Source organism: Gossypium raimondii, chromosome 4 (assembly GCF_025698545.1).
Source record: "Gossypium raimondii isolate GPD5lz chromosome 4, ASM2569854v1, whole genome shotgun sequence".
Classification (NCBI taxonomy): domain Eukaryota; kingdom Viridiplantae; phylum Streptophyta; class Magnoliopsida; order Malvales; family Malvaceae; genus Gossypium; species Gossypium raimondii.
In genome coordinates, this window is record NC_068568.1 from 3,142,049 (window position 1) to 3,155,293 (window position 13,245).

At 31.6% G+C, this 13,245-nt stretch overlaps 1 protein-coding gene across 1 annotated transcript; it reads left to right on the plus strand.

The window, feature by feature from the left end:
- The first annotated feature begins 6,770 nt into the window (after positions 1-6,770).
- On the plus strand, positions 6,771-9,019 carry LOC105780405 (uncharacterized). The gene is made up of 2 exons (XM_012604717.2): positions 6,771-7,453; positions 7,540-9,019. The coding sequence occupies exons 1-2, from the start codon at positions 6,986-6,988 to the stop codon at positions 8,485-8,487; spliced, it is 1,416 nt and encodes a 471-aa protein (XP_012460171.1). The 5' UTR covers positions 6,771-6,985; the 3' UTR covers positions 8,488-9,019.
- The last annotated feature ends 4,226 nt before the right edge of the window (positions 9,020-13,245 follow it).

The window sequence follows — 13,245 nt, forward strand, 5'->3', positions numbered from 1 at the left end:
CGAGGGCCACCGCACCGGCCGCAGGGAGTCAAAAAGTTTTTTTTTTTTTTTTGATGCAGCACTTCAACCCCCCTGAGTACTCCGGCAATGGCAAATAGGTAAAAACCCTTCCCTTTTTATTTAATATTTTGAAAATAAAAGAAAAAAAAGAGAGAAAAAAATAATAACAACAATAATAAAAAACAGAAAAATAAAAGTCAGCTTTCTTATAAGGGCTAAAAAGATTAAAATTAAATAGAGAACTAAAATGGCTTTTTCTTATAAGGTTAGAGGACAAAATATATCATTATGCCTTGTTGTATAATGTCTGGATTTACTAATATATATAATATCTACCTTAACCCTAAATTGTAACCTTTTTTATAATTTTATAATTTTATACATCGAAATGAAATTTAAAAATGGTATAATTAATTATGGGATCACATTTTATTTTAGAATCTCTTCAGTATCACATGTAATAAAGTTCATTTACTGACGAACAAACAAATCAAACGAAAGCAAAAACAAAATAAATAAATATGTGTTGCCCATTAGTATAATAATATATTTGTTATTTAATGTTCTCAATAAATATTAATTAATACAATATGAATATTCTCTTTTAATTATGACATATGTGCCACAGAATTTTGCATACCACGTTACGTACGGCTGTGAAAGCTCATCTTCACTGGGGCATTTCTATTTTTAATTAAATTATATATTTTTGAATAAAATTTCAGATTATTTATTAATAAAAACAACAACGTGTCATATTGAGATATAGACAGGCTGCAAGTAAAATATAAAAAAAATCTCACAACCAAAGTAAAATCGAAGGAAAGCCCAACCACCTCCGTTGAGTCCCATCCCCGTAAATCAATGAAACCTTTGAAACGTCCAGCTTCAGAGTAAGGAAAATCTTGCCGTCCTGCCTGATAGCAGACGAGATAGAGGTTCACGTCTCCAGCGACGGTCCGCTCGGACAGAGCAACACATCCAACAAAACATCACCCTTGGCTCCCAGTCACACTAGCACTTGTTCAGTAGGGAACGAATCCACGTTAAAAGAAAATAAATCTGAATTGAGATAAAAATATAACAAAAAAAAAAAATCAATCAGAAGTAATAATTTAATTCTTTTAAAAATTTTAAAAATTAATCAGAAATAAAGAAAGAAAAGGTAAGAAAAAATATTAAAAAGTAAACAAATAAGGGATAATATAATTTTTGACTCTTAAATTTAATAAATTAATTCACTTTGGTATCTGTATTTTTATTGGTTTATTTTGGCACTTAAATTCGACAATTAGGTCTATTTTGATTTCCTAACTTGAAAAATATAAATAACACTCTGTGTTTTTAATAACAAGACTGATGATTGAACACGTCATACCATTGATTTCTAATTAAGCCAATTCGTTCGATTCGACCATCAAACCAACAATAATTAATTAATTAACTAAAATTCTTTTAAAAAATAAAAAAGAGAAATTTTATTAAACCAATTTATTTTTGTCTCGATTTTTAATTTGTACAAATTTAAAGTAATTTTTGAGTCAATCGGTTCAACGCCTTTATTCGTACTTGGTCTGTTTTAAATATATATTATCCAAACAAATAATAATAAAACATAAACAATTATTTTAAATTAAACATTTAAATTAATTTAAATAAAATTTTTATTATGTTTTTATTATTTATTCTTCTAAAAGTGGCGGGAGTATCTGTTGGCTGTATGCACTATAACGAAAATAAGGTGGAAAACGCGTCTTCCTTTTTTTTTTAAACCTTTCCATTTACGCGCAATTAGTTATCTTTCATTCCATTGACAAATCATAACCTTTTTTTTTATATTTTTTCTCAAAATACATATTTTTAGAAATAAATTTTTTTATATAATTTCTATTATTATCCATAACTCTTTCAACTTTTTTTTAACAATCTCGTTATAATTTTGATTATATCTGTTCTTTTTATGTTATATGTGAGCGTTTGATTAAATCAAGTGAAAAATTTTGAATTAATCGAGTGGACGAGTCCTATTTTATCATACTAACTAGATTTGAAAACTTTTCAAATCTAGCCAAGTAAAATAGAATTCAATTAAATTGAATCGAGTAAAATTTTTCGAGTTAAAATAAAAAATTAAACATGTCAAATAAAATCTTATTATAATATAACTACTTTCGTGTTATAGTACATAAATTTGAAAACTTTTTAAAGCAAAATAGAAATAAAATATTTTAGTATGATAAACTTGAATCATTAATTAACTTATTTAGAAAACTTTAAACTTTCTTTATATATTCTTTAGAATCCTTTTAAGATTATTATAATTTTGTAAAATAAATAAATTTTGGAATTTTATAAATATTTTGAAATTTAAAAATTATTTTGAATTTTTTTTGTAATTTTTGTTGAGAAAAAGACTAATTTGCTTATTTTCAAATTTGACAGGGACTGATGGGCGTCGAAACCACCAAATATAAATTACAACGACAAAATAACATTAATTAGCAGTATAGAGCAGTAGGGTCGAATCCACAAGGACTGACTATCTAATTTTACCTTTTTTCGTGACCAAAATCAATGTCGCGGTCACAGTCGTGCCCACGACCTATGTGTAGAAATGCTGAAAAATAAAAAAAATGGGGGGTTTAAATTAGTTAAGATAAATAAAGAATAAAATACGAAAAATAAAATAAAATAAAATAAAAATACATTCGAAAATGCAAAAATAAATTTAAGAAAATAAAATAAATGAATAAATAAAATATTTTGTTAAGTTTAGCCTTAGCCTCAGTGTACTCCAATCTTGAATCAATCCTTGAAATATATTTTCCCTTCCAAGCGATAAGCTGGTTATAGCAATCGAGGATCCTTCAAACCCCCAACTCTTCATCTCATAGTCGATCTCGATATTACCTGCAAATCAACCCTTGTCAAATTTCCAACCACATGGCACATGCCCGTAATTTAAGATTTTGACAGCCTTGCAATCTGAAAAGCCCAACTCGAATTAACAACCTCAACCGTGTGGGTCGTTTAAATTTGATGACTATTTCCCTTGACGGAATCCAACTAGCTTTTTCCAATTTAACACGCCAATTTGTTCGCGAATTTTTGAATATAACACCAGCAACTCAACTTCCTAACTATACGCCAAACGATTCCGACCCAACGCGCGCTTTTTGAATTGAAATCAAATCAACTTTGAAGGACAAATTTGTACTATCCCATATACCAGAGAGATACCAAATACCGAATTGTAAAGTATTTGGTGCGGGTTCATATCTCACAATTTATTTGTTGAAGTGATAACCGGGCTAAGGCTAAAAAGGGTTTAGTTAATCATGAAAAAAATCATGCTTTGAAAATGGTTTCATGGAATTGTGAAAGGTGGAAAGGAAAAGGGCTTTGGAAGGAAATTAAACCAAAAAGCTAAAAGTTAAAGAAAAAAAATTGAAAGAACAGAATATGGGTGACGCGAGAATAAAAAAATAAATAATTTATTAAATGCCAAAGTAAAGTGTGTTCAATTGGTTATAGCCACTAGGTATTTATACACATTTTTAGTACTAAAATTTAGCTAGATTTTTCCTAAATATTATCACTAAATAAATTTAAATATTATTACTAAATAAATCAAAATTTAAAAGTCAAATTTAAACTAAAATTTAAATTAATTACGAGTTGTAACAATATAAAAAATCATTCAATCTTTATCCAGTCACTTAAAAAAATCTTCAACCCTTCAATCTTTATCCAATCATATTTGAATCTCCAATCTTTCAATCAAGCCCTCCTCTTTGCTTTTTGTTCCAATTTAGTCATTTTTTGTAAGAGTTTGAATTCAGCACACCAACTTCATTCCTGATAAGAAAAATCCAAACTTAATAGCATTTTATTTGATAATTACCCAAAAATAAATATATTAAAGATACGAATTTATCTTGCTATCAGGGACTAAAGGGGTATTTACACCAATCTGTTATCCGAATTGTAAAATTAAACTCGTTCGAAACTCAAATTACTTATTCAAGTTGATTTGAATAACTTAATTTCAATTAGCTTGAAATTTGAAAAAAAAATCATTTTTTTAATCCAATTGAGTTTTGCTCACCTCTATTTGACTCAATGCCTAGAACTACCAATAGCTCCTCCCCAACCCATAAATAGAAGGATAATGCTCTCCAACGCATTCGAACTGATGTCCTCCTGTATTGGCAACAATACTCATGCTAATCGAGCTAAAACTCAATCGACACTCTTTAAACACTTAAATAGAAGGATCATATGTGTTTAAGTATATTTGAATCCACATTCTCATGATCGTTGTAATAATAATGATGTCAATTAAACTAAAACTTAATCCATATGAAAATGATAATGTGCTTCAACGCACTCGAATCCACGTCCTCTTGTGTTGGTAACAATATCATACCAATAGAGTTAAGACTCAATCGATATATATTACTTCATCATTACTATGCCAATCGTAATCTGTTTCGTTTGATACAATACCTAAATTAATTACAAACCTCAAAATTCTAAAATTAAGAAAAATTAAGTGAACCTCCCATCCCATGTGTGAGGAGATTATTTATTATTAAAAAATAAAATACATGATTTGGTCATTTAACTTCAAAAAGTTACAAAATGGTCACTGAACTATTCAAAAATTTTCATTTAACTCGTTAAGCTTTTAAAATTATTGTTGTATGGCATTCTTTGTTTGCATCACCTGCACCAATTGAAAGCTTTCATTCTCGTTTTCTTCTACAATTCAGTTTTTTTTTCATGAAACAACTCTGAATGTTATGAATTTGTGAATCAAAATCCAAACAACTTTCTTCTTTGATCTCTATCACTGATCGTCAGATCGACTTGGATATGAGGTATATTCTTCTACTCATCGATGGGTAGCGATCTATTGTATCGATCGTTGAATTGTCACTTGGACCTTGATAGCTGGACTTTAAAAAAATATTAAACGAAAACTTTCGAATAATTCAATGACCATTTTGTAACTTTTTAAAAATTAGTGGCCAAAATGTAATCATACTAAAAAATTAGTGATATTGAATGTAGTTTACTAAAAATAATAATGAAATAAGAAGACAATCGATGATACTTCAACCTAAAACCTTACTTGAAGAATAGTAAATTTTTACTACTCAACTAAACAAATATCGGTAGTAAGTAGGTAAAAGTACCATGAAGGCCATTATATTAGGAGTTAGATTACATTTTGCCCCTTCAACTAAAAAAAATGGCAAATTAGGCCTTGTACATTAGATCAAAGAGCAAACAAGTCATTCTGTTAAAAATTTCATCCATTTTTTCTATTAAAAACTAGTCATTGTATATTAGCATAAGGTACACGTAGCACGTTATTTGTAAACTATCTGGTTATTTCGTTAACCATGGCAATTATTAACATAAATAATTTTTTTAACAGAAAGAACTAGTTTGCTATTTGATTTAATAAATATAGATTAAATTATTTATTTTTTTGAGTAAAAGGATCAAAATGTAATCTCACTCGTAGTACATGACCCTCCATGATACTTTTACCATGGTAAGTACCACGTTGTTATTTTCCTCTGTAATTAAAACAGTTACGGTAACTTTTAAAACAATAAGTAATTAATTATTATGCTGGCATCTTTCCTAAAAATATATACTTATCACCACTCCCTCGACTTTTCTCTTCTTCTACTCGCTCTGCTGTCACGCCACGTGTTAACCATGCTCATTAGCCATTGGCTAATTCCAACGATTGTTCGCGTCCTGGAACCACACAAAATCAGTCACGGCTTGCGAGACTAATGAGCAACTACTTGCGCGAGTACATTAAACAATGTACTCGCAGCAAAACCTTTTTGCTCAATATATTCTGTCACTGGCCAGTTGCCATTCCAAACTCCGATTCCTCCAATGACATGTCTTACTGAAAAAACACAATTGGTTTACTACATCAAATTTATCCAAAGGACTTGTAAAATGGGGCTAAATTTGCCTTTTTTTTTTCTTTAACGAGAACATGAAAAGCGCGTGTTTTTTATACAGTTGGCAAAAAAATTGTCTAGCTGGAGAGCTTTTCGTAACGCATTTTTTTGGAGTTTTAAAAAAATATTTTTAGCTGGACTCGCTTTCACATACTTTCTTCAGAATCAACATATTTCCCTAAATCTTGAAAAAAACGGGGCCTATTTGACTAATTAACAAAAAAAGAGATATATATAGCTAATTTAGTCGTAAAATAGAAAGAATAATTTTTTTGAAATAAAAATAGATAGATTTTCCTAAACTATTGTGCTGGCCATACAAAAAAATGGTAGAATTGTTATCTACTTCCTCCAAAAACCGTAAAGTTATAACCAACTTTGAACCCTAAAAAATTTATAACTTTGCCGTATATATTTAAAATCACTTGTATTAAATTATAAACACATGTTTACGTACGATATAAATAATTTAGATCTGACATGTTTTAAAAATAAACAATTTTGAATATGGTCCATGTCATAATTTAACTAGAATTTAATATGGTAGGACTTAATTGATATTCAATTGAAACGTTTTGAAACTTAGGACCAATTTAAAAATTAGGCCATAAATTGAGGACATGTGATTGTATTAATCCTTGTCTTCATAAAATATTGAAATATTAATTATTTTGAATAACAAAGATATTTTCACAAAATATTGTTAATTTTGAGAATAATAATAATAATAATATATAATCAATAAACTGCGTCTAAGTCGCTCTCTAAAAAGTCGCGACGTTTACACTCTCTTTCCAAAAGAAAACAGTTTCTTCATTGCTCTGCTCTATATTTCTCACTTAAACTCCATGAATGAACTTCAAAGCTCTCTTCTTTTCATCTAATAAAAATACCCTTTAATCGTTTTTTGCTTCTTTATTTCACTGTATAATCAACGAAGGGTTTTCTTTTTTTTCTTTCGGATTTTTTAGGGAAAAAAACGAGCTGCAATGGAGAAAAAGCAAGGTTTTTTCTCATCTCTCAAAGAAGACGTGATTCGCGGGCTTTCACCTTCCCGTTCCCGGTCCAACAGTCTGGCGAGAACCGGTTCACCCATGTCCGGTCTCTTGCGGAGAAAGAAAACCAGTAACCAGTACTACGCCGGTGGCGGCGGTTACGTGGCGCAACCGGAGCCATTGATCGCGAGATCCGGGAGCTTAAGGCCAGTCGGGGAAGCTTTGGCTCCACTCATGGAAGGTCCTGATCCCGACGGAGTCGAAATCGGGGACTCGAAACGAGTCGGGTCGGGTATAGGACAATGGGTTAAGGGGCAGTTGTCGAGGAACCCTTCCGTTACTGCTTCGTATAAGAGGTCTGATCTGAGATTGTTGCTTGGGGTTATGGCTGCACCATTGGCTCCGGTTCATGTTAACTGCAATGACCCTTTGCCTCATTTGAGCATCAAAGATACTCCCATTGTTAGTCCCCTGTTTTATTTTTATTTATTTTACTGATAGATCCATTTTAATTTACTTATAATTTTGATTCCATTGTAATGATGCAGGAAACTTCCTCTGCTCAGTACATATTGCAGCAATACACGGCGGCTTCCGGCGGGCAGAAGTTGCAAAACTCGATTCGGAATGCCTACGCTATGGGGAAGCTTAAAATGGTAGCTTGTGAATACGAAACGGCAACGAGGACGGTTAAGAATCGCAACGGCTCTAAAGGCGCGGAGTCCGGCGGGTTTGTGCTTTGGCAAATGAATCCGGACATGTGGTATGTCGAACTTGCGGTCGGTGGTAGCAAGGTTCGCGCTGGATGTAATGGGAAGCTCGTGTGGCGGCATACGCCTTGGCTCGGTAGTCATACCGCGAAAGGACCTGTTCGACCGTTGCGTCGTGCGCTTCAGGGTCTTGATCCGAGGACTACGGCTGGTATGTTTGCTGATGCAAGATGCATAGGTGAGAAAAATGTTAACGGTGAAGATTGCTTCATCCTCAAGTTATGTACCGAGCCGCAGACGCTTAAGGCGAGGAGTGAAGGCCCGGCGGAGATCATTAGGCATGTTTTATTCGGTTACTTTAGTCAGAAGACTGGACTTCTTGTTCACATCGAAGATTCACATCTGACTCGTATTCAATCTAACGGCGGTGATGCTGTTTATTGGGAAACCACAATCGATTCATATCTCGATGATTACCGTCCCGTTGAAGGTATCATGATAGCACATTCCGGTCGTTCTGTTGTTACACTTTTCAGGTTCGGGGAAGTCGCAATGAGCCATACTAAAACAAAGATGGAAGAAGCTTGGACGATCGAGGAGGTTGCCTTCAATGTACCAGGCCTTTCGGTTGATTGTTTTATCCCACCAGGTGATTTGAAGTCCGGATCCATCGGTGAAACCTGCGAACTCCCTCAAGACGAAAAGGGAAAGACCGCGATCGTGTTAGCAGCACAACGTGCCAAGCTCGCCGCAGCTGGCAACACAATTTGGAAGATGGAAGTCTGAGTGGGAAAATCACATCTTTGGCAAATTGTTCATATTGGTAACTAGTGCAGTTCACTGACACATTAGAAGGTCTCTTTTTTCGACTTCGGTTTTTTGCCTCTGTTATTACTTCCGATGCAGTATTCGACTACGGTGTCGGAGTTCGGGTTATTCTGGTTCGGGATCGAGCTAACAGAGGTTAATATTTTTTAGGTTGTGAAGCTGCCCTATTAACCTTTATATATATATAGTTTCACACTAACTCTAATGGTTAATGAATATATTGTGGCAGTATAAAAGGATGCTGCTACTAATCATGTTTGAGAATTCGACAGTCATTTTTCTGGTTTTTAATGTTAGTGTTTCTGGATTCTATGATTCCATTGTTTGTCTGAAAGTGATGTTGTTGGATATGGTAAATGACATGGAATTACCTGTGTTCTGGTTGGCTGCTACTGAAAAGCAAAAATGTAAACTCAAAATCCATGTTCATCTGTTAATTTAATGCTTATTGTTAATGTTATATAAATTTTAAAATGTTATTTGACTTTAATCTTCTTGACATGGTTGGGATTCCATCAATTTTCTTAAATTTGTATTAATCACGAAGTATGATGTGATAGTTGCTCTTGTTTACCTTATTGCTTAATTATGCAGTCGGGGTTTAATACCTAATCATGAGAATCGTACACATTTCATGACCAACTGTTTATTTCTTCGGAGAACACATCATTTCACCGATTTCTTTCAATCACTTATTTATATGATCATTAAAGTTTTAATGTATATAGAGAGAGGGGTATAGTGAGCCAGCTCTAATGCACCCATCTCCATGTGTCTGAACATTCTTTCTTTACATGGTGCATGACAGTTGACAGCATCTAAGCTTGTCTTAAAAAAAGTTTTGAATGCCATTAGCATTGGCTGCCTGCCTCTGCAACTTTTTTTTCATTCAAGCCCCTCTGGTGATTTGCTCCCTGGTGGGGGCATCTAAAAAGCTATTAATTTCATAGGGACAAATTAAATTTTAAAAAAAGAAGAAAAAAAAGTCAAATCAGCACCGCCTAATGTGGGGTTAGGTTTGAAGTTTTGAGTCTTTCATTGCTAGAACTTGGAAGCAAAAAAGAAAAAAGCTTGTGTGTGAGAAATATCATTACAAAATTTACACCAAGGTCAAAAGGTCCTCCAACCTAATCCATGTTGATGATTTTTTTTTAATTATAATAAAATCTAAAAATCTTTTAGGATTTTAAATAAGTTTTATTAGCAAATTGATCTCTAAATTATATTTTGATTCTCACATAAGTGATTAATGTTTTTTTTAATATCCGAGTTGATACTTAAATTATAATTTTGTCTTAGTTTATCTTAAAATTTAACAATATTTAAAAGGGTAATCTGTCAAAATAGTTACTTTTGTTTCTTTTAGGTTACATTTTAGACACTTATGTTTGAAATGATACGTTTTAATCACTTACGTTAATGTGTTGTAACATTTTAGTCACTGAGTCGTTAATTGCTGTTAACGGTGTAATAGTAAGTTGACATGGCACATTAAATCATCATTTTAAACAAAAAATTTAGGCTAAATTATACAATTGGTCCCCATATTTTTTTTCGTTTTGGTTATTTTTTTATGTTCTTTTAACTTTCCTTTCTTTCTTCTTTATTTTCCGTTCTCTTTTGCTTCTCCCTCTATTTTCCTCCCTTTTCCATCTCTTTTAACGTAAAAAAAAAGTTAAATTGCTCAAAACAAAAAAAATATGGAGACCAGTTGTATAATTTAACCTAAAATTTTCATTTGAAATGATGATTTAACGCGCCACGTCAGCTTACCATTACACCGTTAACAACAATTAACGCTTAGTGAATAAAATGTTACAACACGATCACGTAAGTAACTAAAATGTAACATTTCAAATTTAAGTGGCTAAAATATAACCCGATAAAAAAAAATGATTATTTTGATAGTTTACCTTAATTAAAAAGAACTAAATGCCAACCAATAAAAATACACTACATATCTTGGCTACCTATGTCATGGATGATGTCATTTATCGTGTGTCAAAATTTTTATTGATGGAGTTTTTTCAAATGTTCACTTTTTGGGTAACGTAGACCAAAATCATAATTTAAGTATTATTTTTGACAAAAAAAATGAAAATGAGATTTAAGATTGGTTATTTTTATTCAAAACTTTTAGTTTATGAATTAAATTTTAGCTCGAATCTGAGGTAAAATACATTTAAAATATACGGATTAAATTTTAAACACGTGTATACTTACCGCACGAATATTTGAATCTATTAGTATTTTCACCACCAACATTTTGAATCTTAGAAACTGATTTGAAATCTGGATTATAGTTTGAGGATTGGCTGGAATTAACCCTTTATTTAAATCACTGCTAATTTGGTATTTCTCTTGGCCTTGGGAAGGAAGGTTCCACCACTGCATTATGTTTCTGATTGGTCAATTTCTCATTTATGGGAGTGCATTTGTCTTTTCCGAGAGACATATGCTTATGTGTATTCAATATATATGACCTAAAATTTGTCTCTGGATTGTTTCATTAAATTTTCAAGATATTATAATTATTTTAAATGCATAAATTGGGAATAAAATAAGGGGTGCACTATATCTAAAGTTATTAAAATGTTAGTATGTTTACGTTTTAGTAGTTTAACTTTAAAAAGTTGCGAAACAGTTACTGAACTTTTTGGAAATTGTTATTTAAATCACTGAACTATTCAAAAGTTTTTGTTTAAATCACTAGGATTTTTTTTAGCGAGCTCAAAGCAACGATCAGTATGGTAGATCAGTACCCATCAGTGAGTAGAATAACATACTTTAGATCCAAGTCAATTTGACGGTTAGTGTCCCAGATCAGAGAAGAAAGCTATTTCATGGGAAAAAACTGAACTATAGAAGAAAAGGGAAATGTGAACTTTTGATTGGTGCAAGCAACGTGAAATGAGAAGGCCATATAACAACAATTTTAACAATCTAGTAACTTAAATGAAAACTTCCGTATAGGTCAACGACCGTTTTGTAACTTTTTGAAATCGAGTAACCAAAAAATAAACTTACTAATAGTTATAGTTTAGCAACCTTGGGTGTAGTTTGCTCTAAATTAAATTACAAAAAAAATATATTAAAGAAATATGATGTTTAAAATACATTAAGAATATATTTGATTGTTAGCTGCTTCTTTGTTTTTTGAGGGGAGTGTAAATAAAGGAATTTATTATCCCAATATGAACTCTAGCAAAATAGATATGTTACATTGTAAATCCTATAAAGAGCAATAGGTGGAAATAAGCTATTGAGTAGTATAACTAGTTAAGAAACTTGTAATTTTATTAGCTCCCCTAAAACTTTCATAGTTGTTTGCATAAACTTGAATGTTCTGAACCGAGGATTTCTTATTGTGTCTCCTTGGCTACGAGTTTAGGATATATATAACCATGATAATATTTTCGCTTTCCATTGTCACTTTTTGATATCCCCTCGACCAATCCATCTTCAAATCATATTATATTGCCATTTCTTAAAACACAGAGCAACTATCAATAAAATGGTTATGCATTGGAATGCAATCCTTATGCTCGCCCCTGATCACTCCACCTACTAATGCAAGTAAGAATGATTGTTTCTTTTGTAGTGCGACATATCATAAAAAAAGAATTGTATCAATTATCATACTTGGCGGATAAAGAAGGGTTCACTTCTTAATTTTGTTTCTTCTAAAGTTAATTTAACTTTAATACCTAGTTACATTTGGTGGATAGATTCTGGTGTAATAATTCACATCAAAGTATCTATGCAAGATTATCAAACTATCGAAAGCCTAATCAAGATGAAAGATACATTTATGCAGACAATGGTAATTTGATAGAAGTTGAAGCAACGTGAACTTTTAGATTATTATATAAGAATTGGATTTTATATGGATTTGGATGAGTTTTTTTGTTATTTCGCCTTTTTTGTAGAATTTGATTTCTATTTTAGCATTGGACAAATTCGATTATTCTTGTTCATTTGGAAATAGAAATTTTAGTTTTTCAGAATTCAAAATTTGTTAGTTTCAGTTCTTTATCAAGTTATGATAATCTATATTTACTTGATACTATTGTTTCATTTAATGCATCATTGTATACTACCGTAATAGGTAAGAAATACAAATTAACCATTGATAATTCAACTTTGATGTGGCAAAAAAGATTTGGTCATATCTCCAAAAGGAAAATTGAGAGACTTGTGCATGATGGTATTCTTGATTTGATTGCTATTTCAAATTTTCATGTGTGTGTAAATTGTATTAAGGGGAAACAAACAAATATAAGGAGATTTGGTGCCATAAGGAAACTAGACGTCTTAGAACTAATACACAAAAATGTTTGTCAACCATTTCCTACAACTTCTTAGAATGATCAACAATATTTCATAACATTCACATACGATTTTTCGCGATATGACTACCATTATCTCATTCATGAGAAATCACAATCAATAAGTGTGCTCAAAAAATTAAAAGATTGGAGTTGAGAGCAAACTCAATAAAAGGAATAAAAAAAGTTCAGATCATGGTGATAAATATTACGATAAATATGATGGTTTGAGTAACAACGTCCAAGACCATTTGCAAAATTCCTAGAGGAAAGTGGTATCATCTTACAGTGCACTATGTTGAGTTCACCCCCTATGAATGGTGTTACAAAAAGATGAAATAACACATTCAAAGAGATGGTGAGGAGTATGATTAACCATTATACCTTG